This window comes from Mobula hypostoma, chromosome 9 (genome assembly GCF_963921235.1).
Source record: "Mobula hypostoma chromosome 9, sMobHyp1.1, whole genome shotgun sequence".
Taxonomy (NCBI): Eukaryota; Metazoa; Chordata; class Chondrichthyes; order Myliobatiformes; family Myliobatidae; genus Mobula; species Mobula hypostoma.
Window position 1 is genome coordinate 35,958,774 of NC_086105.1, and position 24,477 is coordinate 35,983,250.

At 39.8% G+C, this 24,477-nt stretch overlaps 1 protein-coding gene across 4 annotated transcripts in view; it reads left to right on the forward strand.

Moving 5' to 3' along the window:
- atxn10 (ataxin 10) overlaps positions 1–24,477 on the forward strand; it is a 219,435-nt gene that overhangs the window by 29,954 nt on the left and 165,004 nt on the right. For all 4 annotated transcript variants that reach the window (XM_063059674.1, XM_063059673.1, XM_063059675.1 and 1 more), the window contains exons 3-5: positions 3,957–4,042; positions 16,270–16,366; positions 20,148–20,315. In XM_063059674.1, the coding sequence (XP_062915744.1) occupies positions 3,957–4,042; positions 16,270–16,366; positions 20,148–20,315 (351 nt within the window). The remainder of the gene's footprint in view (positions 1–3,956; positions 4,043–16,269; positions 16,367–20,147; positions 20,316–24,477) is intronic.

The following is a 24,477-nucleotide window of genomic DNA, read 5'->3' on the forward strand; positions in this document are numbered from 1 at the left end:
ATATAACAGAAAATACTTCTGTCTTTATTGCTTAATTTGGTGGTAGTTTGTCAAAGATTTTTGATTTTTGTTTATTATTTGATTTTTATTGTATTTGTAGTTTGCCTTTTACACAATTGGTTGCTTATCAGTCTTTGTGTGTACTTTTGATCCTATTTTATTTCTTTGTTCTACTGTGAATGTCTGCAAGAAAATGAATCTCAAGGTAGTATATGGTGACATATATGTACTTCGATAGTAAATTTACTTTGACGAATTGTAGAGCTATTATTAGCCTAGTATGTCAAGATAATTTTTACATATTTGTTTGATTCTGCCACTTGGCTCTGGAGTTTTACTAAGCCCCATGTAGATAGCCATTCTACTAATATTTCACTTGTTTTTGCAGATAATTGAATTTTGAGTAAGTGCTCTTTCATAGAGTTGGTACAGACTCAACAGCCCAAATGCCACCCCACTCCGTGCTGCAACCCATTCTATGAGATTTTATGAATCAATATGTTATTCATTTTGTGTGAAGAATTTTGAATTATGAGTTAATTCGAACAAATCAACATGTTTACTTCTCTATTTCCCAGCTATCCCGATTATGTTTAGTTGTCACGTCAATTTTACAATGAATGGAGTTAACTTGTATACTAATATTTTGTACTTCCTGTTAATTGTTAAGATGGATTTTTAGGCATGTAGATCCCGGGTCAGAGAGCGAGAAACAACCTGCTGTTTGGCCGATTTAAGCACCAGGCTAGATTAAAAGGTCAGGGTGTTGGAGCAAGAGGAGAGGGATGTGCTAGTGTTGAGCTCGCTGCTCGCGAGGTCTACTTACCTCTGGCCTGAACTGAGGCCATGCCCTGCAACTAACAGAGCCCTGGATCAGCTGTGACTGGCTTTGTGGTTGTGGACTCACTTTCGTGAACTACAGTTCCCAATGTAATTTGCCTACTTTCATTGTTCGTGCGATTTCTTTTCCCCCTGCACATTGGATGTTTGATGATCTTTTTTATTGGGTTCTATTGGGTTTCTTTGTTTTGTGACGAATTTCAAAGTTGTAAGCAGTATATATTGATAATAAATGAACTTCGAGCTTTGACTAGTAGCCCTATTGGAGAATGGACTCAAGTCATAGTGCCCTTGCCTCTCTTCAGACCATCAAGTACAGCCCTGTCTACCAGCCTCTTTCCTCTGTTGTATCCTTGTGTGCTGTACCCTACTTGTGTACTTTTCTTCACGATCAATTGGTTCTGCAATAAAGTATTTAAAAAGGCATTTTGCCTCGGGTGTTTTTGTTAGGTGGGGTCTGCTGTGTCCTGTTCCTTGCACAAGGAGTTGAGGTGCAATTTAGAGAATCTGGCTGACGAGTAGAAGTGCAAGTATCTATGTATATTGAGATTAGCTCATTACATTCCCAAACGATTTTTTTCCAGAACTTTTTTAGATAGAAGTGAAAAATGCAATTGAGCTTTAAACTAGAATCTTGATTTAAACAATTGCTCAGACAAATTTTAGAATATTTCTATGACCAGCTTTTACTGTACTGACAACATATTTTACTATTTAAGAAAAAGAGTTATTTCCTATGTATGAAGATCTGGAAATTCCACAAACCAATTACACATGCTGTGTTCCCCTTCTTTGGAATTTAGAAGATTAAAGTGTGATATGAATCAAATTTTCACGAAACCAAGAGAGAGCATGGGGGGGGGGGCGGCGGGGGGAGAAAAATGTTTTCACTGACAATCAAGGGTAAGAAAATTGAACCAGACTATTTGCAAGTGAAGTTAGGAGATGTTTCCATACTACAAAGGATGAAAGATACTTGGAGTTATGCTCCACAAATAGTATAATGAATAGCGCTTTTGAAATGTGATTCCTGTTGTAATAGCAAAATTGCTATGGCCAGTCTGTACACAGCAAGCTCCCACAATGGAAAAGTGATTACATTTAGTCAATGCATTTTAATGACATTGACTTCTTTGCCTTGGGATATTTTACATCAACTTGAATGGGCAGATGCTGCCATGGCTCAGTGTTTCACTGAAAGACTGCACCTCTGTACTATGCAGCTCTCCTTCAGTAGTACAGGTTCCCCCCGCCATCCGAAGGTAGAGCGTTCCTATGAAACGGTTCGTAAGCCGGAATGTCGTAAAGCGAAGAAGCAATTACCATTTATTTATATGGGAAAAATTTGTGAGCGTTCGCAGACCCTAAAATAACCTACCAAATCATACCAAATAACATATAAAACCTAACGACAAAAACACGGCGCAAGCGCTCTCCAGTAACCTTTAATCTATGAAGTTGCCAAATCATACCAAATAATGCAAAAAAAATACACAGCCGATATAAAGTAGAAATAACGTACGTACAGTGTAGTATCACTTATGGGAATCAGGAAGACAGTGCCAAGCACACTGATGATGGTGTGTTAGGCTGAGTCATCACAAGTTGGGGTGGTGCAGTGGTCCCCACCCTCCGGGCAGCGAACCAATACCGATCCACGAAGCATGCAGGGGTCCAGCGGTAGCCGGAACGCATCCAGCACATCTTTAAGAAAAAAGCTGAAATAAACATGCTAATTAATTACGTGCCAGGCGGCACCTAATTAATTAGCTTGTTTATTTCGGCTTTTTTTCTTAAAGATATGCTGTGTGCCTCCCGGCTACCGCTGCATTCTCCGCGAATCGGTATCTGTCCGTGGCTCGGGGGCTGGGGTGGTGGGACACTGGGGTGTGATCTCATCGTTGATCAGGGTGGGCAGGTCATCTTCTTCTATCTCTGCCTGCCTCAATGTCAAAGGTCGAGGTTCGTCGTCTGCTGTGGCTGATGTGGCTGATGCCCATTTTTCTATCATACAGTTCTTTGTTAAGGACTCAAACCATCTTGCAAATATGCCCTAAACTGATGTACTCTTTCAAAATTAAAGTAGTACTTTATCATTACTTATTCAGTTTCGATTGTTATCCTTTCCTCTTCCAATTGCATCAGCTCTTCATCTATCAGTTCTTGGTCATGGGATGCTAAAACCTCTTCAACAGCATCTTCGTAAACTTCCACAAGCCAAACTCACTTTGTCCTTACTTCATTCATCACGATCAAAACGCTTAATTATGTCTAGTTTTATGCTAAGTGTAACACCCGTACGAGCTCTTTTAGGCTTTTCTGATACCTTAGAACTCATCTTGCAAACGGCTGCTCACGGGCATATGTTAAAGCAATGCCGGCGAGAATGCAGTTCCGAATCCGGGGGAGAGCGGCTGCTCAGGGCGCGCACTGATTTTTATCGCGCGCTGCTTTTCTTCGTAACAGTGAAAACACCTTCTGTTAGCGAAAACAGGTAACTAATCCAGGTCTTTCGTAACAGTGAGGTTTCGTAAAGCGAACGTTTGAAAAGCGGGGGACACCTGTATATCCATATGTCTGCCAAGGTTTTTGCAGTCCAAAGCAACACACAAAATGCTGGAGGAACTCAGCTAGTCAGACAACATCTATGGGTCCCCAGTCATACTGGATACCTCTCTTCTGGCATTAGGCACAGAAATGTTTGTAAGGGTTTCATGGACAGCACTGCAATTTAAACATTGTTTCAGGAAATATCAAAGTGTTTATTAGAGTGATAGTAGATTGGATAGGTTCTAATTGCAGCACTGGGCTTAACAGGAGCCCGTTTTAAAGTTATTCTTTATATACGCAGGGTTTGGAGTTGCTTGCACAGCTTTTTGATGAGAGAGTGTTTTGTGAATTAGGGAATGCTGATTACTTTGGCAATGGGAAGGTAAATTAGAGTTTAAAAAATATCCTCCTAAACTGCATTGCTCATTTTTGGCATTATTGGAATCCTGGGAGCAGACTTGGATGGTCTGACAATTTTTCATGGTTCTAGTGGAGATAATAATATCAAGAAATCCACCTTTTCTCTAAAGCATGTGTTAGTCTTAGTTGTCTATTTTATCTTTCAGAACTGCAGGACTGATTGATCCAACAATTGAAATTCTCCAGCTTCTTCACAGGTCAAGAGGTGGTGAGAGTGATACATTGTCAGCAGGTAAGAAACTACACTAGTGGTTGTCAACATTTGCTGACATAAATTAGCCCACAAATCCTTCAAGATTTTTGTCCTCAATGGTTTTAATTTGTATCATGTATTTCAAAGAAAATTTATTATCAAATACATATATGTTACCATATACTATGTCGAGATTCATTTACAATGGTAAAAAGCTACAATAAATTTCATGAAAAACTACACTTAAACGAAGACTGACAAACAACCAGTGTGCAAAAGAAGACAAGCAGGGCAAATAAAAAAAAATACTGAGAACGACAGTTATAAAGAACATGAGAGTGAGTCGGTAGGACATAGAATCAGTTCAGATGATTGAAGTTATCCATGCTGATTCAAGAGCCTCTTCTCTCTACTTTCATGAAAATTACACTTAGCGGCCACTTTATTAGGTACCTCTACCTAATAAAGTGACCACTGAGTATATGTTTGAGGTCTTCTGCACACCACTGTTGTAACATGTGGTTATTTGAGTTACTGTTGCCTTCTTGTCAGCTTGAACCAGTCTTGCATTTTCCTCTGACCTGTCTCATTAACAAAGCATTTTCACCCAGAGAACTGCCACTCACTGGATTTTTTTTGCACCATTCTATGTAAACTCTAGAGACTTCTGTGTGTGAAAATCCCAGGAGATCAACAGTTTCTGAGCTACTCAAACCACCTTGTCTCACAGTAACAATTATTCCACAGTCAAAATCACTTGTATCACATTACTTGCCCATTCTAATGTTGGTCTGAATAACAATCGAACCTCTTGACCATGTCTGCATGCTTTTATGCATTGAGTTGCTGCCACATGCTTGGCTGATTAGATATTTGCATTAATAAGCCGCTGTACCTAATAAAATGCCCACTGAGTATATACTGGATCTAAGTTCTTTCAGGAACTCCTACCTGAAAAATAGCTTTCCTCAGTTGATTTTTGTTCTGGGATAAGTTTGTGTGAGGAAGTATCGAGTAAGATTGATGTAAACTCTTTGAAGTTAGAAAAATGAAATGTGATCTCTCTAAGACGCACTTGAATGTGTCTGAGAAAGACTGAAAGATTAACTGCTGAGAGGTTGTTTCCCTGGGCTGGAAAATCTGGAACTAGCTGGCATGGGGTTGGCCATTTAGTGGAGCAATATAACATTACAAAGATGCTTGCAAAACTTAAATTCTCCATTCCAAAAGATAGAGTTATTAAGTCTGTTTAATGATCAATAAGGTTTTGGTGCATTCAGTGAATTTAAGGGTCTGGTGGACAGACTGGGAAGTACATGCATTAGAGAATCAACCATGATATTGGATGTTAGGGAAAGCTTGAGATGTCATAATGTGGCTTACTCCTGCTGTTATTCCTTATGAGTTGTTGCTTTTTGTGATAGCTGTGACATTGATAAAGAAGGAGCCAGACCAGTTCAGTCCACAAGTCCTAGAGTGGGACTGAGAAAATAGACGACAAATAGCAATGAAAAGTGATAGAAAAAATGAATAAGGTATGAATGGGGAAACACATGGGAATGGAATTTGGGGGTTGAAGATCAAGGGGAAAACCAATTCTTGATGACTGGGGGGAGAAAGAGGGAAAAGGCAACTTTCATATGAGGGATTAATAGGGGCTGCTAAAATATGGAACTTGAACTTTGTTGAAGAAAATTGAATGTTGGCCCAATAGAAAGCATTGTAAGCATGAACTTGCTTCTTCTGGCCTATGAATATTCTTCCCTGAGCCCTAATCCCAAATTCTGAAGATTACTTCACTCTCCCCACCCCTTGTTCACTGCAAACTCATCTTGTCTATGAGCCCTTCCTTCTACTCCTTCTACTTTGTTTGTCTGTCCCAGACATCCTAATGTTATAAATAATAGATTAAATAAGTATTTCCAGAGTTGAGAATGTCTGCTCAAGTCAGCATTTAATGGAGTATGTCATCAAAACCAGTCAAAACCTTCAAATTGGAAAACACTTCCATGTCTGGAGTTGTACCTGTGCCAAAGAATTGGTTATCCCAGTCCCAGAATATCCATGAAGGAATTACTCAGACAACAGGAATTCTGCAGATGCTGGAAATTCAAGCAACACACATCAAGGTTGCTGGTGAATGCAGCAGGCCAGGCAGCACTTCTAGGAAGAAGTACAGTCGATGTTTCAGGCCGAGACCCTTCGTCAGGACCAACTGAAGGAAGAGTTAGTAAGAGATTTGAAAGTGGGAGGGGGAGGGGGAGATCCAAAATGATAGGAGAAGACAGCAGGGGGAGGGATGGAGCCAAGAGCTGGACAGGTGATTGGCAAAGGGGATATGAGAGGATCATGGGACAGGAGGCCCAGGGAGAAAGACAAGGGGTGGGGGAACCCAGAGGATGGGCAAGGGGTATAGTCAGAGGGACAGAGGGAGAAAAAGGAGAGAGAGAAAAAGAAAAAGAATGTGTGTATATAAATAAATAACGGATGGGGTACGAGGGGGAGGTAGGGCATTAGCGGAAGTTAGAGAAGTCAATGTTCATGCCATCAGGTTGGAGACTACCCAGACGGAATATAAGGTGTTGTTCCCCTCACTAAGGAGCACCAGGCCATTGTCTCCCACACCATCACCGACTTTATCCGCTCAGGGGATCTCCCATCCACTGCTACAACCCTTATAGTTCCCACACCTTGCACTTCCCGTTTCTACCTCCTACCCAAGATCCACAAACCTGCCTGTCCTGGCAGACCTATTGTCTCAGCTTGCTCCTGCCCCACCGAACTCGTTTCTGCATACCTCGACACGGTTTTATCCCCCCCTGTTCAATCCCTTCCTACCTATGTTCGTGACACTTCTCATGCTGTTAAACTTTTCGATGACTTTAAGTTCCCTGGCCCCCACTGCTTTATTTTCACCATGGATGTCCAGTCCCTATATACTTCCAACCCCCATCAGGAAGGTCTCAAAGCTCTCCACTTCCTTTTGGATTCTAGACCTAACCAGTTCCCCTCCACCACCACTCTGCTCCGTCTAGCGGAATTAGTCCTTACTCTTAATAATTTCTCCTTTGGCTCCTCCCACTTCCTCCAAACTAAAGGTGTAGCTATGGACACCCATATGGGTCCTAGCTATGCCTGCCTTTTTGTTGGCTTTGTGGAACAATCTATGTTTCGTACCCATTCTGGTATCTGTCCCCCACTTTTCCTTCACTACATCAACGACTGCATTGGCGCTGCTTCCTGCACACATGCTGAGCTCGTTGACTTTATTAACTTTGCCTCCAACTTTCACCCTGCCCTCAAGTTTACCTGGTCCATTTCCGACACCTTCCTTCCCTTTCTAGATCTTTCTGTCTCTACCTCTGGAGACAGCTTATCCACTGATGTCTACTATAAGCCTACTGACTCTCACAGCTATCTGGACTATTCCTCTTCTCACCCTGTCTCTTGCCAAAATGCCATCCCCTTCTCGCAATTCCTCCGTCTCTGCCGCATCTGCTCTCAGGATGAGGCTTTTCATTCCAGGACAAGGGAGATGTCCTCCTTTTTTAAAGAAAGGGGCTTCCCTTCCTCCACCATCAACTCTGCTCTCAAAAGCATCTACCCCATTTCACGCACATCTGCTCTCACTCCATCCTCCCGCCACTCCACGAGGAATAGGGTTCCCCTGGTCCTCACCTACCACCTCATCAGCCTCCGGGTCCAACATATTATTCTCTGTAACTTCCGCCACCTCCAACGGGATCCCACCACTAAACACATCTTTCCCTCCCCCCTCTCTCTGCTTTCCGCAGGGATCGCTCCCTACGTGACTCCCTTGTCCATTCGTCCACCCTATCCCTCCCCACTGATCTCCCTCCTGGCACTTATCCTTGCAAGCGGAACAAGTGCTACACATGCCCTTACACTTCCTCCCCTTACCACCATTCAGGGCCCTAGACAGTCCTTCCAGGTGAGGTGACACTTCACCTGTGAGTCGGCTGGGGTGATATACTGTGTCCGGTGCTCCCGATGTGGCCTTCTATATATTGGCGAGACCGACGCAGACTGAGAGACCGCTTTGCTGAACACCTACGCTCTGTCCGCCAGTGAAAGCAGGATCTCCCAGTGGCCACATATTTTAATTCCACATCCCATTCCCATTCTGATATGTCTATCCACGGCCTCCTCTACTGTAAAGATGAAGCCACACTCAGGTTGGAGGAACAACACCTTATATTCTGTCTGGGTAGCCTCCAACCTGATGGCATGAACATTGACTTCTCTAACTTCCGCTAATGCCCCACCTCCCCCTCGTACCCCATCCGTTATTTATTTATATACACACATTCTTTTTCTTTTTCTCTCTCCCCTTTTTCTCCCTCTGTCCCTCTGACTATACCCCTTGCCCATCCTTTGGGTTCCCCCCCTCCCTTGTCTTTCTCCCTGGGCCTCCTGTCCCATGATCCTCTCATATCCCCTTTGCCAATCAACTGTCCAGCTCTTGGCTCCATCCCTCCACCTCCTGTCTTCTTCTATCATTTTGGATCTCCCCCTCCCCCTCCCACTTTCAAATCTCTTACTAACTCTTCCTTCAGTTAGTCCTGACGAAGGGTCTCGGCCTGAAACGTCGACTGTACCTCTTCCTAGAGATGCTGCCTGGTCTGCTGCGTTCACAAGGAATTACTCAGGATAGTTTCAGCTGGTTCATCAGTGACATTCCTTCATTCATGAGCTCAAAAGTGGTAATTTTTTATTGATGTTTGTTTGCTCAATGTTCAATTCCTTTAACAAGTCCTCAGTAAATGAAATTGTCAATGCCTGCACGTAGCAAGACCTGGACAAACGTTTGGGCATGACTTTATAAGTGGCAAGTAACATTTATCCATACATAGGGTTAGAAATAAATACTGGCTTTGTCAGCACCCCCCCCACCAGATTCAAACATGAATATTAAAAAAAAACTAGGCTGTAGTAGTCCACTTTGATGCAACCACCCTGTTGCATCAAAGCCTCAAAATACCCCATTATTATTTCTGCTTTGTTTTCTACCTATTGACCCAAATTATGCTATTTTATTATCCCAAATAACCAGAAATCTGTTTAATATCCTATTATCTGATTCCGTATTGCAGCTGTTCTAAAATAATATGCACCACATCAATTAAATCTCCGTTACCTACTCTGTTATTTGCAATCTCTAAAAATTTCAACAGAATTGTCCAATGTGATTTCCTTTTTATAAATCCATTTAGGTGCCCAAACCTGTCATTATTTTATCATGTCTCTCAAATGCCACATTGTTTACAGTATTTTCCATCCCCATCGAGGAAAATTAATATAATTGATAAATGCAGGCTAATTATGGATTAATCCCTCCACATGGAACCCTGCAAATATTCCAGCTTTGTACATAAGGTGTGTGAAACTTGTAATGACTTAGTAAATTACAGGTATTGCTGAGCAGACTTTCTGGTCCTGAGAGCTTGTATGGTAATTCACTCCCATGACAATTTCAAAATATAAGGGATTTAAAAAATTATATATTTCAGATTTTAATCTAACCATATAAATGTTCAATCACTTTGTTTTAATGTTTAAAAGGTTGTTTTTTAAATATTGTTCTTGATTCCTTGCTTGTGCATTTTATTTTTGAATGACTGGCTACCCTGCCAGGTTGATGACGTTATAGCTGCTGGACGTCAGAGGTCCCTTTGAGTGGAAGGCTGACAATGGGTGTTGGAGTTGAAAGAGGAAGTTCTTGTCACAATGTTTGCTTGACCTTTTCAAGAAGCTTTTGTCAATGTCAGCAGTGAGCACTCTTGCTTTGTTTCAGGCTACAAATTCTGAGTCATTATTTCATGTCTTTGCAATATGCCTTGCAACACAATAGTACAATTTTAGATCAAGGATTAGTATTATCCCCAAACCCATGTCATTTATAGAATTTGCTTTCTACTGATTCATTCCTTTAGAAATGGAATTAGCCACATTGTTTATTTTTGTTAGAATTTGCAATGTTCCTGAACAAATAACAAAGGCTAATACATTCTTAAGCGAAACTGCACAGGTCTTGATACTGTAGCTTTACGCCACTCTTGATGCCTGAAACAACTGCTATGTTAGCCCTCAAAGTCTATTTTTGTTGCAAAATTATTAATATTCCTCTTCACAATTTTAGAAACCAGTTTAGTTACATTGGCTGGAATTTCTCAAAGTATCTCAGTAATTTGAATAAAGTTTATAACTAATTTCATAGTTATCTTTGCATTCTTTTCAAGATGGGGCGCCTTAAGCCAAGATATACTAATGAATGTACAGGTTTCCCCCGCCATCCGAAGGTAGAGCGTTCCTATGAAACGGTTCGTAAGCCAAAATGTCGTAAAACGAAGAAGCAATTACCATTTATTTATATGGGAAAATTTTGTGAGCGTTCGCAGACCCAAAAATAACCGACCGAATCATGCCAAATAACACATAAAATCTAAAATAACAGTAACATATAGTAAAAGCAGGAATGATATGATAAATACGCAGCCTATATAAAGTAGAAATACTTTTCCACAATCATTACTGCACTGTTCTCCGTAGTGAAAATCGCACACAAGCGCCGTCAGCAGAAAATCTCACGCAAGCGCTGTTGGCAAAAACACAGCGCAAGCACTCTCCAGTAACCTTTAAGCTATGAAGCTGCCAAATCATACCAAATAACACAGCCTATATAAAGTAGGAATAACGTATGTACACTGTAGTATCACTTACCGGAATCGGGAAGACAGCGCTGAGCACCCTGATGATGGTGTGTTAGGCTGAGCCGGAGTTTGGGTGGTGCATGGTGCAGTGGCCCCCACCCTCCAGGTCGCTGAGCGATACATTGCCGCGAAGCATGCAGGGGTGCAGCGGTAGCCGGGAGGCACACAGCACATCTTTAAGAAAAAAGCCGCAACAAACATGTTAATTAATTAGGTGCCACCCAGCACGTAATTGTCGGCCCAGATCAGTGCCGATTTCCGATTGCGTCGTCTCTGATCTGGGCCGACAATTACGTGTCGGGTGGCACCTAATTAATTAGCATGTTTATTTCGGCTTTTTTCTTAAAGATGTGCTGTGTCCCTCCCGGCTGTCGCTGCATTCTCCGCAAATCGGTATTTGTCCGTGGCCTGGGGGTTGGGGTGGTGAGACACTGGGGTGTCATCTCGTCATCTGTTTCCATTAGGGCAGGCAGGTCATCTTCTATCTCTGCCTGCCTCGATGTTAAAGCTTGAGGTTCGTTGTCTGCTGTGGCTGATGTGGAAGGCTTGCTTGACTGCTGAGCCTCGCGCATTTTTCTATCACACAGTTCTTTGTAAGGACTCAAGCCATCTTGCAAATATCCCCTAAACCTACGTACCCTTTCAAAATTAAAGTCGTACTTTATCATTGCAGCGAAAATCTCACGCAGTTGCTTCACGTTCATTTCACTAATGAATTCGGTTTCGATTGTTATCCTTATTTCTTCCAATTGCATCAGCTCTTCATCTATCAGATCTTGGTCATGGGATGCCAAAACCTCTTCAACATCATGTTCATCAGCTTCCACAAGCCAAACTCACTTTGTCCTTACTTCGTTCACCATGATCAAAACACTTAATTATGCCTAGTTTTATGCTAAGTGTAACACCCTTACGAGCTCTTTTAGGCTTTTCCGATACCATAGAGCTCATCTTGCAAACGGCTGCTCACAGGCACGTGTTTCAGCAAGGCCGGCGAGAATGCCGTTCCGAATCCGGGGGAGAGCATCTGCTCGGGGCGTGCGCTGCCTTTTATCATGCGCTGATTTTTTTTGCGTGCTGATTTTTTTCGTAACAGTGAAAACACCTTCTGAAAGCGAAAACAGGGTACTAATGTAGGTCTTTCGTAACAGTGAGGTTTGGGTAAAGCGAGCGTTCGAAAAGCGGGGGACACCTGTACTTGCTATACCTGAAATACACCAGATCAGGATTTAGTTTTATTAGGATTGTACTTTTCTAGATTTATCTGCCATTCATTATAGGTCCATAATTGTTCTTAGAACACTGAATCCCAGCAGGAATTTTGTGCATCTGAGCCAGCCAGCTGAATTGCTATACTCTGCTAAATTGTTTGAATGATAGACACCGTTCTGTTACCCGCATCATTTTTTTTTCACTTTTTTTCTGGCTTTACTCTGGTTGTTGAGGTTTAGTGGTCTTGTTATATGGATGGTTTACTAAAAGGATTTGTACTCAACTGATCAGTAGAAATATGCCACGTTTTAGGTTTAGTCATTGAACGTTGGGGTAATCTTAAAGCAATAACAAGTGCACTAAAATTGAACTGTACAGTGTAATTATTTCTATATACTGTGGTCGTTAAATATGCTGGAGACAGTGTTGCTTTTATTCATCAGTTGTGTGGGTTCAAGTGGTACTGTTGTCTAGACAGATCTTTGTCCACATCAAACAATTGTTACCATGTGATTCATGTTGGTGAAGAAGGCAGAATCGCCATATAAATGTTGCACAAAAAATAAGTGAATGCAGAGTATAGAATATGATTGGTAAAGCCTATAGCATAATATACAAGCTAGCGGTGAGTGTCACAGAATGTTAGAGTGCAGCAACAGACCATTCAGCTTCTGATGCTGATCACTCTCGCCCCCTTTTTCATCTAATCAGATGTCCCTTAGCTTTCTCTCCTTGCATGTTAATATGTATATGAATATAGAGGCAGTAGTCGGCCACTTGGCCCCCTTGAGCCTGCTGTTCCATTTAATAACATCATAGATGATCTTGCATTCCACTTTATCCACATTTACCTTTCACCCTCTTATTAAGAATTTACCTAACTCTACCTTAAAAATATTCAAATATTCTACCTTTCAAGGAAATAAAAGTTTCCAAAGACTTCAGAAAATTTTGCCTCATTCCCTATTTTCAAATAGTGAACCTTGGATCGGGATTCTCCAAAAGGTGAAATATCTTCTTTTCATCCCCTCTGTCAAGGCCTCCCAAGATCCTTGTGTAGTTCAATCAGTTGTTGTCTCGCTCTTCTAAACTACAGCAGGAACAAACTTAACATGTCCAACCTTATAGGATGTAGTGCCCATTTTATATATTGGCCAGTAAACCTTTGAACTGCTTCTAATGCATTAGCATCGTTAAATAAGGGGAGCAGTATGCTATTGACTATTCCAGATGAGATCTCACTGCTGCTCTATATAACCGACAGTAACCTCTCAGTTCTCCTGGAAACTGTAATATTCTGTGTTAATTACTTCCCGTTTGTGTACACTCACCATTTGCAAATTACATATGGGACACACTACTTTCTGTACCTCAGATCTGTCATCATTTAGATAACGTTTCATTTTCTCCACTTGCTAGAATGACCAGTTTTCCATTTTCCCACATACTTCATTTGCCAGATCTTTGCTCACTCACATAACCACTTTGCAACCTCCCTATGTCCTGTTTAGAATTGTGTTGCCTGCCGTTGTTCATCAGCAAAATTTAGCAACTGTGACTTAAGTGTTTTCATCAAAGTAATTTATGTAAATCGTAAAAGTTGAAGCCACAGCGTCAAACCCTGTAGAACACCACTTATTATATCATACCAATCAGGAGCAGTAACAGTCCATTAGCTGTTTAATTTTCTTTTAAAATAACTTGTCATGAGTACTGATTGAAGGGATGTGTGTATGTGTGTGCAGGAATAATGCAGAAGGACGAATGGGGATAGAAAGTATTTTGGTTATGGCATCACTGGGTTAATGAGATGAAAATTGACCAGTATTTCCACTTCTGATCAACAGCCTTGCTTATACCACAGTAGCTCTAATCCCCTCAGATAGAATTACTGCTACCGTAGTATCCTGCAAAGTTCAATAATCACCATTAGCTGTGTGTTTATGGTTCTGTGACTGGCAATGAGGACTTTGACATAAGGAATTAATCAGTCATCAATTAGCAGAATGGGAAATTGATATTCTACTTGTTACAAAAACTAAAAGAAAATGGAAGAAACTCGCTGATCGTGCAGAATTTGCTGTATATTGTGCATGGCTCTGAGGACAAATCTAGGGCGCCATGTGAATTTTAGTCTCCATACCTAAATAAATTTAGAGTCACAAACTTAAAATGGAAAACTGAAATGAAAATACCGTCTTAAACTGCAGAGGTACATATTAAACTCTTAAACTCCAATCGTACATCCTCCAGCACATGCTCTAGTGCCTATGAATGAGAAATTGAAAGCCAAGTTTGGAAGACTGATGGGAGCAGAGATCGTCATGTCAGTAAACATTCACACCTCTTTGTTATTAATGTTGGAGTGTGGATATATTTAACAATAAGGCTTTATTTGAATTTTGCATGATCTGAATACCATTATCTGATGAGAGAAACCAGTGTCTGATGAAGGCAAATGATAATATCTTACCAAATCTCAGCAGCGCAAACATCCTCAGTGTGCTGTATAGTAGAAATGGATTTTACTTGGACGTGGTGCAGAATAAATTCATCAGATCACTTCCTGATAGGAAGGTTGCCTGATGGTAGGATAGAATGTACAGTATGAGTCTATCTCCTCAGTCTGGGGAGACTTAAACAAGGGTTGTATTGTCACAGGATGAATGGTCAAACACTTAAGATTGACTTGAGATTTTTTTTGTGCAACGAAGAAAGTCTTTAGGGGTTTGGGTATAAGTATGATGCAATTAGAGAATGGCATGCATATTTGGTTCCATATTTAAAGAATCATATACAGTGGATTCTGGTTAATTGGCCATCATTTAATCGGGGCAGCTGCTTATTTGGGACAACTCTTAAAGAGTAAAAGCTAATTGAGAAGATAGCCAGGATTATCTTCATTTACTTAGGACACTATGCTACTTATTTGGGGCAGGAGACTTTTTACAGTTTCTAACTAGCATCAGATGTGTGCCCTTGTGTAGCTGTTAGACACCGCACTGTTATTAAATAGCGTCAGTTGCGTGAGCTTGTGTTCAAAAAACAGTGATTTTTGTCACTGAAAGTTGGGTAGAAATAAGCAGTAAGACAATTCAGAACTGCTTTGCTCACTGCAGTTTCAAACATTCAGGCTTGGAGATGCCAGAAGCGGCCAGGAGTGAAAATGAAACAATTTCACTACTTAAAGTTAGGAACTATGAATAATTTGAAGGTATTGACAATCATCTTGGTTGTTACAGTGAAAATGAAGATTTGGAGGATGCAATCATCGACATCATTGTATGAAGGCAATCCATTATCTACACTAGGTGTTTGCACTGATTTTGTTCATTTACAGTCAATCAAAAGAATGCGGCAGATGAAGTTCTCTGTTGATAACTATTAGGAACTAATATATAGTTTTATAGTACTGTAGTAGTATTGATAGAGTTCCAATTTGTTCTGTACTTCATCTAAATATATAGTTTGTTACTATGTTAAATGGTAGTTTGTCTTTTTTATTGGGCCAAAATGTACTGGTTCCAATGTGTCCCAATTAACCGGAATCCACTGTACATATATTAGAGGTACTGCAGAGAAGTTTCACGCAGTTGATTCCTGGGATGAAACATTTGGTAAATGATGATAGGTTCAATAGGTTAGGCCTATAATTAAAGCTTGCAAACACAAGTGTGATCTTATTGAAGCTTATGAGATTGAGGACGATTTGTAGGAGGTGTTCTGAGAGTGTATTTCTCGTAATATGCATACCTCAAACCTCCGCTGCAGGCCCTCCTCCATCATATTGAATTGTTGAGTTCTCAAAAAGCAGTTTTGTTTTTTCCAGTCTTTCTTTGTAAAACAGCAGGTGTTGGAAATACTGTTAATCAGCACACTATACTTGTTATTGTCTGATTTCAAACATTTAAAATTGTGCTCGTTCTTCTTGTAAGGTGACTAAGTGAACTTTGTAGACTTTCAAATGGTGCAAGAGGGGAGCTTGGAATTCAGACTTGACAGCAATCTGGTATGCTTCACTGAGCAATTTTGAATGCCTTTCATCGATGGGAATAGGTAGATTGTAGGTCAACTACCATAACTGATGTGAATCTTCTGGTGAATCAGAAGAATTCACGAGCAGAAGATTCTCGTTGGTAGTCTGTTTCAAGGCAGCAATGCTACATTGTACATGCTTGCTCAGGAAAGAAAAGAGATTGAATTTTTCTTTCAACTTTTCTCATGTGTGCAATTTGTACATAGCACATTTACTCCTTGATATCACTTTCATGTTAAATTTTTGTCAGAATTTTGTCTTTAAGTGTTTCATCTTATTTTATTCAGCTTTTCAATGTGGTCTTCAGTTCCTTGGAAACCTAGCAGTTGGCAATGAGGAATCCAAGGATGTCATTTGGAAAAATGCCTTTCCAGATCTGTTCCTGTAAGTGCTATATTGTTGTAATTGTATGATTAATTGATTGAGTTTTTGGTCCAGCATGGGTTGTTAAGCATCCTAATTCATGGATTTTGATTTACTCAAAAATGTAAAAAAAAAATGAAAAAGAAAATCAAATTCATTTCTTGAATTACCAGAATAATTCACTTTTTCCCTTTGGTGCCATAACGTATTTCCAGCTTGCTTCAGGGCCACATATTAATTTGCTGAGACATTAACTTGGTGGGTCACTAGATGACTAACTTTGGTGAATGCTGTTTCTGTGTCACCTGGGACCATCCATCGTATGTGTTCCAATCACTAAGACTGTATTAGATTATGAAAAAATGTAGTAGGCGTTGAACTTTTAATAGTGGTTGATAGGCTTCAGGAAAAAATATTAAAAATCTTCTACCAGTATAACCTTAACCCAACTTTCAATGTGAGGAGAGAATTTGTGTTTGAATTAGATCTGTAAAAATATGACGACTTTAAGACAGATAACTGATTTACATAGAATCTTAATAGATTATATGTTTTTTAAAATAAACTGATGAAAAGTTTATTAAAAAAAGCTGTAAAATGACATTTTATATAATGTTACTACTTTTTGACGGAGATTAGAAACCTTCCGTTAATGATTCACTTCTGGGCAAAACTGGTTGGGTCTGTCATTTCCCACAATATTGCTCCAGCTTTGAAATGTAAAAATCATTCCAGGATTAGAGTGAGAGTATGTTCCATATTGCAGAAGGTAAATCCAGAAGGGATCAACATACTCAAATCTTTGCGTATTTTAGTATGTTGTCTTAACTTTATTTTACAGTGGAGGTTTGTCTTTTTGGTTTTGCCTTGTAATGTTAATGACCTACAAGCTCATGTAGATCTGCTGTTATAATTTTGGTGGTTGGATTGGATTGTTTGAAAAACTAATCGTGGATTTCCATCTAAGATCCCATCAGAATTCTATTAATTGCAAAATTTAAAGTACTTTCTGCCTACTTCCCAGACTGCTAGACTACATAATTATGTAAATTCAAGCAATGATAAGAATAAAGATTATGTAAATTTGAGTACTTGGCTTTCATTTGTCAACAGATTAGTTGACAGTGCATAAGGTTAATGTACATTCAGACATTTTGGCTGAATGAATATTTAAACATAAAATCTATTGAAGTTCCATATCAAAACACATGGAGCCAATGTTTTTTCCTATTTAAAAGGTATGTCTGGAATAGAGTTCCTGTTTAAAATTTAGGAGTCTGGTCTTATTCTCACCTACAGTGGTAAGACCTCCTTTATTCCATGTCATGAAAAATGTCATCTAGGATTATGTTAACAGCCAGCAGCTCTTTGTTTGCCTTGACACCTCTTCATGGTTTGATGGAGTTGATTAACTTATTCTGGTCCCTTTTTTGTTGACAACATCAGGCCTCAACTGGTTCCCCTACTTTTGCCCACAAATCTCCCAATTTCATAACGTTTCCTTTAGCATGGCTCAAGGATCTATCCTTTTGCCCTGCCTTTGCGTGGTTTATCTTAGATTCAATATCACCAGGTGCAGAGTGGGTTTCCTTTTGTATTCTGATACCTGTCTAACCCTACATCTATCCATTCTTCTGTTTCTGTGTTTTTTGTCTGTTGTCCTATCTTTCCTCCTCTACTGTTAATCTCCTTTTTCATCTTTCAGTTGCCTAAAGGCTCAACTTGTTAAATACCTATCTTGGACTTTGTGATGCAGGACAAAGTTGAGATAAAGGTGGTTGTCAACAGCATCCATGTGAAAGTTCAATCCACAGCTGTGGATGATGTTGCTTATTAGCTGCATTTAAATGAGGAAAGGGGTGGGATAAGGAGAGATCTTCAGTAAAGGAGTGTTAAAATAATGCCATTGTTGAAGTAAAGGCTGTCCCTTTGATCTGGAGAAAGATTGGTTTTACTGAGCTGAACAGATAGGAAGATGGTGTGTCTATTCTACTAGAAAAGCTATGGGAGTCACAGTTATAGAGCATAATGTCCATATGTTCAGTTTAGAATATTAGAATGCAGTATCAAGGATAGAAATCTGATTGGAGAGCTTCAAATGTGTACTGTAAAGGTCTAATTGGATTCATAAAATGTTTAAGGAATTTGAAGGATTTTGAAGAAGAATAAACTTCCAAGCTCAGAGGGAAAGACGATGGCTCTTTTTTGAAGTGGGAAGTTGATGATGACAGCTTGGAGAAGTTAGTGGATTTAAAATGGAAGCAATATTAGAAGAGAGGGAATAAAATGATTAAAGTAAGGAACGAGCTAACCAACTACTTCCATTCTCCTGCCCTCTTCCCAAAATTCTGCATTTTTTTCCAAATATACGACTGTTCTATTTTTGGATATTGCTGTGAAACACGTCTCTACTGCCACCCTGATAATACATTCCAGACACCAGTCAATCAATACATTTAAAAAGAAACTTTTTCCTCATGTCACTTTAGTTTGACTTGTAAGTTAATTAACCTGACCTCTGTTGCTGAAGATAAAACTGCATCATTTTTGGTATAGTGCATCGTATCCAATGTTTGAAAGCTCCTCGGGCTGTAAATTCCAATGTCTGGAATCTACCTGCTCCATTGCCACTTGAAAACCTTGATTTCAGGCATTTTTCTGTTAAACTCTTTGCCCTGATATTAAAATGTCATGACTGCCTTCAGAAAGGTGTCCAATATGTACTGGTTTGGTTCTGTGACCATTTCCTTGTTCAGTAATGACTTTTTTCACCCTGTCCTTGTCATTAAGCAAATTTCTCTTCGATAATTTGAAAGGGAATAGTTTTTGCTAATTTATATCAAACACCATTGTCCACCATTTGAATTTCTGTGTTTCGTTCACTGGCTTAAAAAAAGTTTTAAATTGAATTTTGAATGAATATTATACAAAGTATATGAAGATATCAGAGAGGATCCAGATGAGGTATTCCTGAATGTTTCTTGGGATGAGGGAATATAGTTACAAAGATTGATTTATTTCTTTAGAGAAGAGAAAAAGCAAATGAGGGACTTGATTGAAATATATTTTATGATGAAGGGTCTGGACAGAGTTGATGGTGGGATGCTATTTACTTAGGAAGGTCAAGGACAAGAAGCCACATAAAGATGAAAAATTAAAGTTGCATGAGAAAGTTTCCTTTTGACATGGCATGTGATTGGAATCTGGTGTACTGCCTGCTGAAATTTACTTTCAAGAGGGAGCTAAATAATAATATAGTTGATAAAAAAAAAACTGAAACTCTGGATAAAGTGACAGTGGATGAAACTAGTTACTTTGGTAGACAGCTGGTGTAGTCACTGCCAAATTGCCACCTCCTATGCTGTAACCATACCATGGTTCTATGAACAATATGTCATATCATGCTGACTTAAATATTTCCCTTTCCTAAGGCTGTACCTTTTTCTGATTGCATATTTTTCATCAATTAATACATGGTTATGTATCCAGTAAAGAGTTACATGTTATATTTTCCAAAAGACTGATGCTCAGATTCATACTTCAGAAGGAAATTTTATGAAGGTCGCTTTGTATTAATTTTGGATACATGCTATTTATTTAACAAGCAAACATGTACTGTTTTTATAACTTTGTCACAAGTTAAATTTAGATGAGATGACTATCTCTGCTCTGTTGTTAGGTCTATTACTGATATTTAAAACTCGATCTTATTTACATCACAGCTGATAAACTGATATTTTTGGCAGGTACACATAGCTTTGACTGGACTTGCATCTAAAATTTGTTTTTGATTTTTCCTAAGGAATTTTCTGAATCATTTAGATAAGAAAACTGTCACCTATTGCTGCATGGTTCTGTTTACTTGTCTTAATGCTGAGAGAACAGCGGATCTACTAAACCACACAAAAGGGATTGAACTGGCGGAATCTGTTGTCAAAATCTGCAGGAAAGAGCCAGAACTGGACTGGGCGTATGTATTTTTAAGAAATGTTCAACATTTCCTCTCAATAACTTGGGCACGAAGACTAGAGTGCAGCTTGCAATTCTGTTCTCTGAAGCTTTAGTGTTGTCTTTTTTTTTATGGTTTTAATACGTACTGCACTTACTAGTAATCAACTTACTTAAGGGTTTTAGTTACAGGATTCTGAACTTTCTCTAGATCATTATATTGTTCATCAAGATTAAGTTCCTAAATATATTTTACTTCCCTTTTAATAACTTGTTCTTTGAGGCCGTTGCTCCTTGCTGGTAAAATTGTCTGTATAAAACCATTACATAGACCATTCTGCAGGTTCAAATATCAGACAGGCACACAGACCTGCTACCCTCCTTTTGCCAGGAATGCTGAGCAAGAAGACAGCAGTGTAAGAAAGATGATGTTATAGAGGTGCCTCAAAAAAAGGATGTTGTAGTGTTGGCAGTTCAGGAGAGAGGGAGACTGTTGAAGGAGGATTTTGTGAATAAAACATGTGAGAGTCGTATTATGTGCTTAACATAAGCCATAGCTCTTTATTTTCATTACATCCAGTGAGTACAGGTCCAAAGCTATGAAACGCTCCATATACTTTAACCCTTTCATTCCCAGTCTCATTCTCATGAACCTCCTCTGAACTCTCTCCAAACTGCTCACAAAACTCCAAGTGAAGCCTCACCTGTGCTTTATAAAGACTCAGCATAACATCCTTGCTCTAATATTCTAGTCCTCTCAAAATGAATGCTAACATTGCCTTTTCCTTACTTACTGCTGACTCAGCCTGCAAGTTAATTTTCTGGGAATCCACCAGAAAGATTTCCAAGTCCCTTTGCAACTCTGATTTTTGAAATTTTTCCCTGTTTAGAAAATAGTATCGAAGTCTGTGTTGCAGACTCTTTGCTTCCTCAACATTACCTGCCCCTCCACCTATCTTTGAATCGTCTATAAACCTGACTACAAAACTCATCCATTCCATCATTCTCAAAATGCTGGAGGAACTCAGCAGGCCAGGCAGCATCTATGGAAAAAGTACAGTTAACATTTCGGTCTAACCCGATAGTTAAATATACCTTACGTATTTGGTTTCAATTCAGAAAATTTTTCGATCTTAACCAATTTGGGCTAGCGATCCCTATTTTAGGTAACATATTTTTTCCTCCCTCTTTCACGGATCGTGTGTTTCAAATTTGGAAGGCTAAGGCTATTTCACGGTTTTTGGATTTATTTTTACATGATTCCCTTATGTCTTTTGAACAATTATCTAATAAATATAATTTACCAAGAATACATTTTTTTAGATATCTTCAAGTTAGAAATTTCCTAAGTACTATACTTTCTTCCTTTCCAATGCTTCCTCCTACATATATTTTAGATACTATAATTAACCTTAATCCATGTCAGAAAGGTGCAACGACTATTATTTATAATATTATTATGAAACTTAGGAAAGCTCCATTTGATAAGACTAGGTCAGATTGGGAACAAGAATTGGGTTCTATTATTTCCGTGGATGACTGGGGGCAGATTTTACAATTAGTCAATACTTCCTCTATCTGTGCTAAACATTCCCTAATTCAATTTAAAGTTGTTCATAGAGCACATATGTCCAAAGATAAATTAGCTCGTTTTTATTCTCATATTAATCCTTTTTGTGATAGATGTCCGGGGCAGATAGCTTCCTTAACTCATATGTTTTGGTCTTGTCCTACTCTGGAAACTTTTTGGAGAGACATTTTTAATATTATCTCAAAGGTATTGAATATAGATATCTCTCCTCATCCTATTACTGCTATCTTTGGATTACCTAAAATTTCCAGTAATCGTTCCCCTTCAGCCCGTAGAATGATTGCATTTCTTACTTTAGTGGCGAAAAGATGTATCTTACAACATTGGAAAGAGCCTAATGCTCCAACTACCCTTTTTTGGTTCTCCCAGACGATATTATGCTTAAATTTGGAGAAAATTAGAAGTAATCTTTATGATTCCTCATTTAAATTTGAACAGACCTGGAGATCTTTTATTCAATATTTTCATTTAATGTAGTTTTTTTTTTCTCTTTTGTTTCATATTTATATTCCCTTCTTGCTTTTTTTAACTGTTTTTAATGGAGGTCAGGTTTGAGGACGTGATTTTAAGTTTTTTAACTCTACCTGTTTCCAAGTTAGCCCATTGCTCTGCTTTGCTTTTAGTTTAGTTGCACGGTGGGCTTTTTTTGGGGTCTTTTTTTTCCTTTTCTCTATTGATATATATATATAAAATTAGTATACTATTAATTTACCTTATTATTTTATGTTTAAACTGCACTGTTTGTATCAATTTTTTTCTGTATTAATATCTCCTGTAATTTCTAACAGTGTATTAGTGCTTATATGGTTTACCTTTTGTATACTTATTTAATAAAAAGATTTAAAAAGAAAAGAAAGAACATTTCGGGCCAAAGCCCTTTGGCAGGACTGGAGATAAAAACCTGAGGAGTGGATTTAAAAGGTGGGAGGAGGGGAGAGAGAAGCACCAGGTGATAGGTGAAACCTGAAGGGGGAAGGATGAAGTAAAGAGCTGGGAAGTTGATTCGTGAAGGAGACAGAAGGCCATTGAAGATGAAAAAGGAGCAAAGGAGCACCAGAGGGAGGCGATGCGTGGGCAAAGATGGGTCTTTGCTCGCACCCCATCCTCCCACCACCCTAGCAGGGATAGGGTTCCTCTTGTCCTCACTACCACCCCACCAGCCTCCACATCCAGTACATAATTCTCCAAAACTTCTGCCACCTCCAACGGGGTCCCACCACCAAGCTCAACTTTCCTACCAGCCCCCGCCCCCCAACTTTCTGCTTTTCATAGGGATCCTTTGTCCTTACACGACTCCCTTATCTATTCTTCCTTCCCCACTGATCTCGCTCCTGGCACTTATGCTTGCAAGCGGAACAAGTGCTGGACCTGCCCGTACACGTCCTCCCTCATTTCCATCCAGGGCCCTAAACAGTCCTTCCAGATGAGGTGGCACTTCACCTGTGAGTCTGTTGGGGTCATTTACTGTATCTGGCGCTCCTGGTGCGGCCTCCTATACATCAATGAGACCCAATGTACAACGTTTATAGTTTGGGAGACCGTTTCACCAAACATCTATGCCCCGTCCGCGAGAACAAGCGGGATCTCCCACTGGCCACCCATTTTAATTCCATTTCCCATTCCCATTCCGATTTGTCTATCCATGGCCTTCTCCACTGTCGTGATGAGGCCACACTTGGGTTCAAGGAACAACACCTTGTCTTCCATTTGGGTAGCCTCCAACCTGATGGCATGAACATCAATTTCTCAAATTTATGGTAATGCCCGGAACCATTCCCTCCCCCTTCTCCATTCCCTATCCCCTTTTCCCTCTCTCGCCTCATCTTCCTGCCCGCCCATTGCCTCCCTCTGATGCTCCCTCACCCCTTTTTCTTTCTTCCATGGCCTTCTGTTTCTTTCACCAATCAACTTCCCAACTCTTTACTTCATCCCTCCCCCTCCAGGTGTCACCTGTCACCTGGTGGTTCTCTCTCCCCTCCCCCCACCTTTCAAATCTACTCCTCCGCTTTTTCTCTCTAGTCCTGCTGAAGGGTTTTGGCCTGAAACATCGACTGTACCTTTTTCCATAAATGCTGCCTGGCCTGCTGAGTTCCTCCAGCATTTTGTGTGTATTGGTTGGATTTCCAGCATCTGCAGATTTTCTCTTGTTTGTAATGCCATCATTCAAATCGTTGGCATAACATGAAAAGAAGCAATCCCTATACTGACCCCAGCAGACCCCAGTTATCAACAGCCAACCAGAAAAGGCTCCCTTTATTCCCACTCTTTGCCTCCTGCCAATCCACTATGAATGCTAATATCTTTCTTGTAATACCATGGGTTCTTATCTTGTTAAGCAGCCTCATGTGCTCAAAGGCCTTCTGAAAATCCAGAATGTTTTACACAATATTCACTGACTCTCCTTTGTCTATCATGCTTGTCAATTCTTCAAAGAATTGCTTTAGATTTGTTACGTAATATTTCCCCTTAACAAAACCATGCTGACTTTGGCCTACTTTATCAGGCACCTCCAGGTACCCTGAAACTTCATCTTTATTAATGGACTCCAACATCTTCCCAACCACTGAAGTCAGGCTAATTGGCCAATAATTTC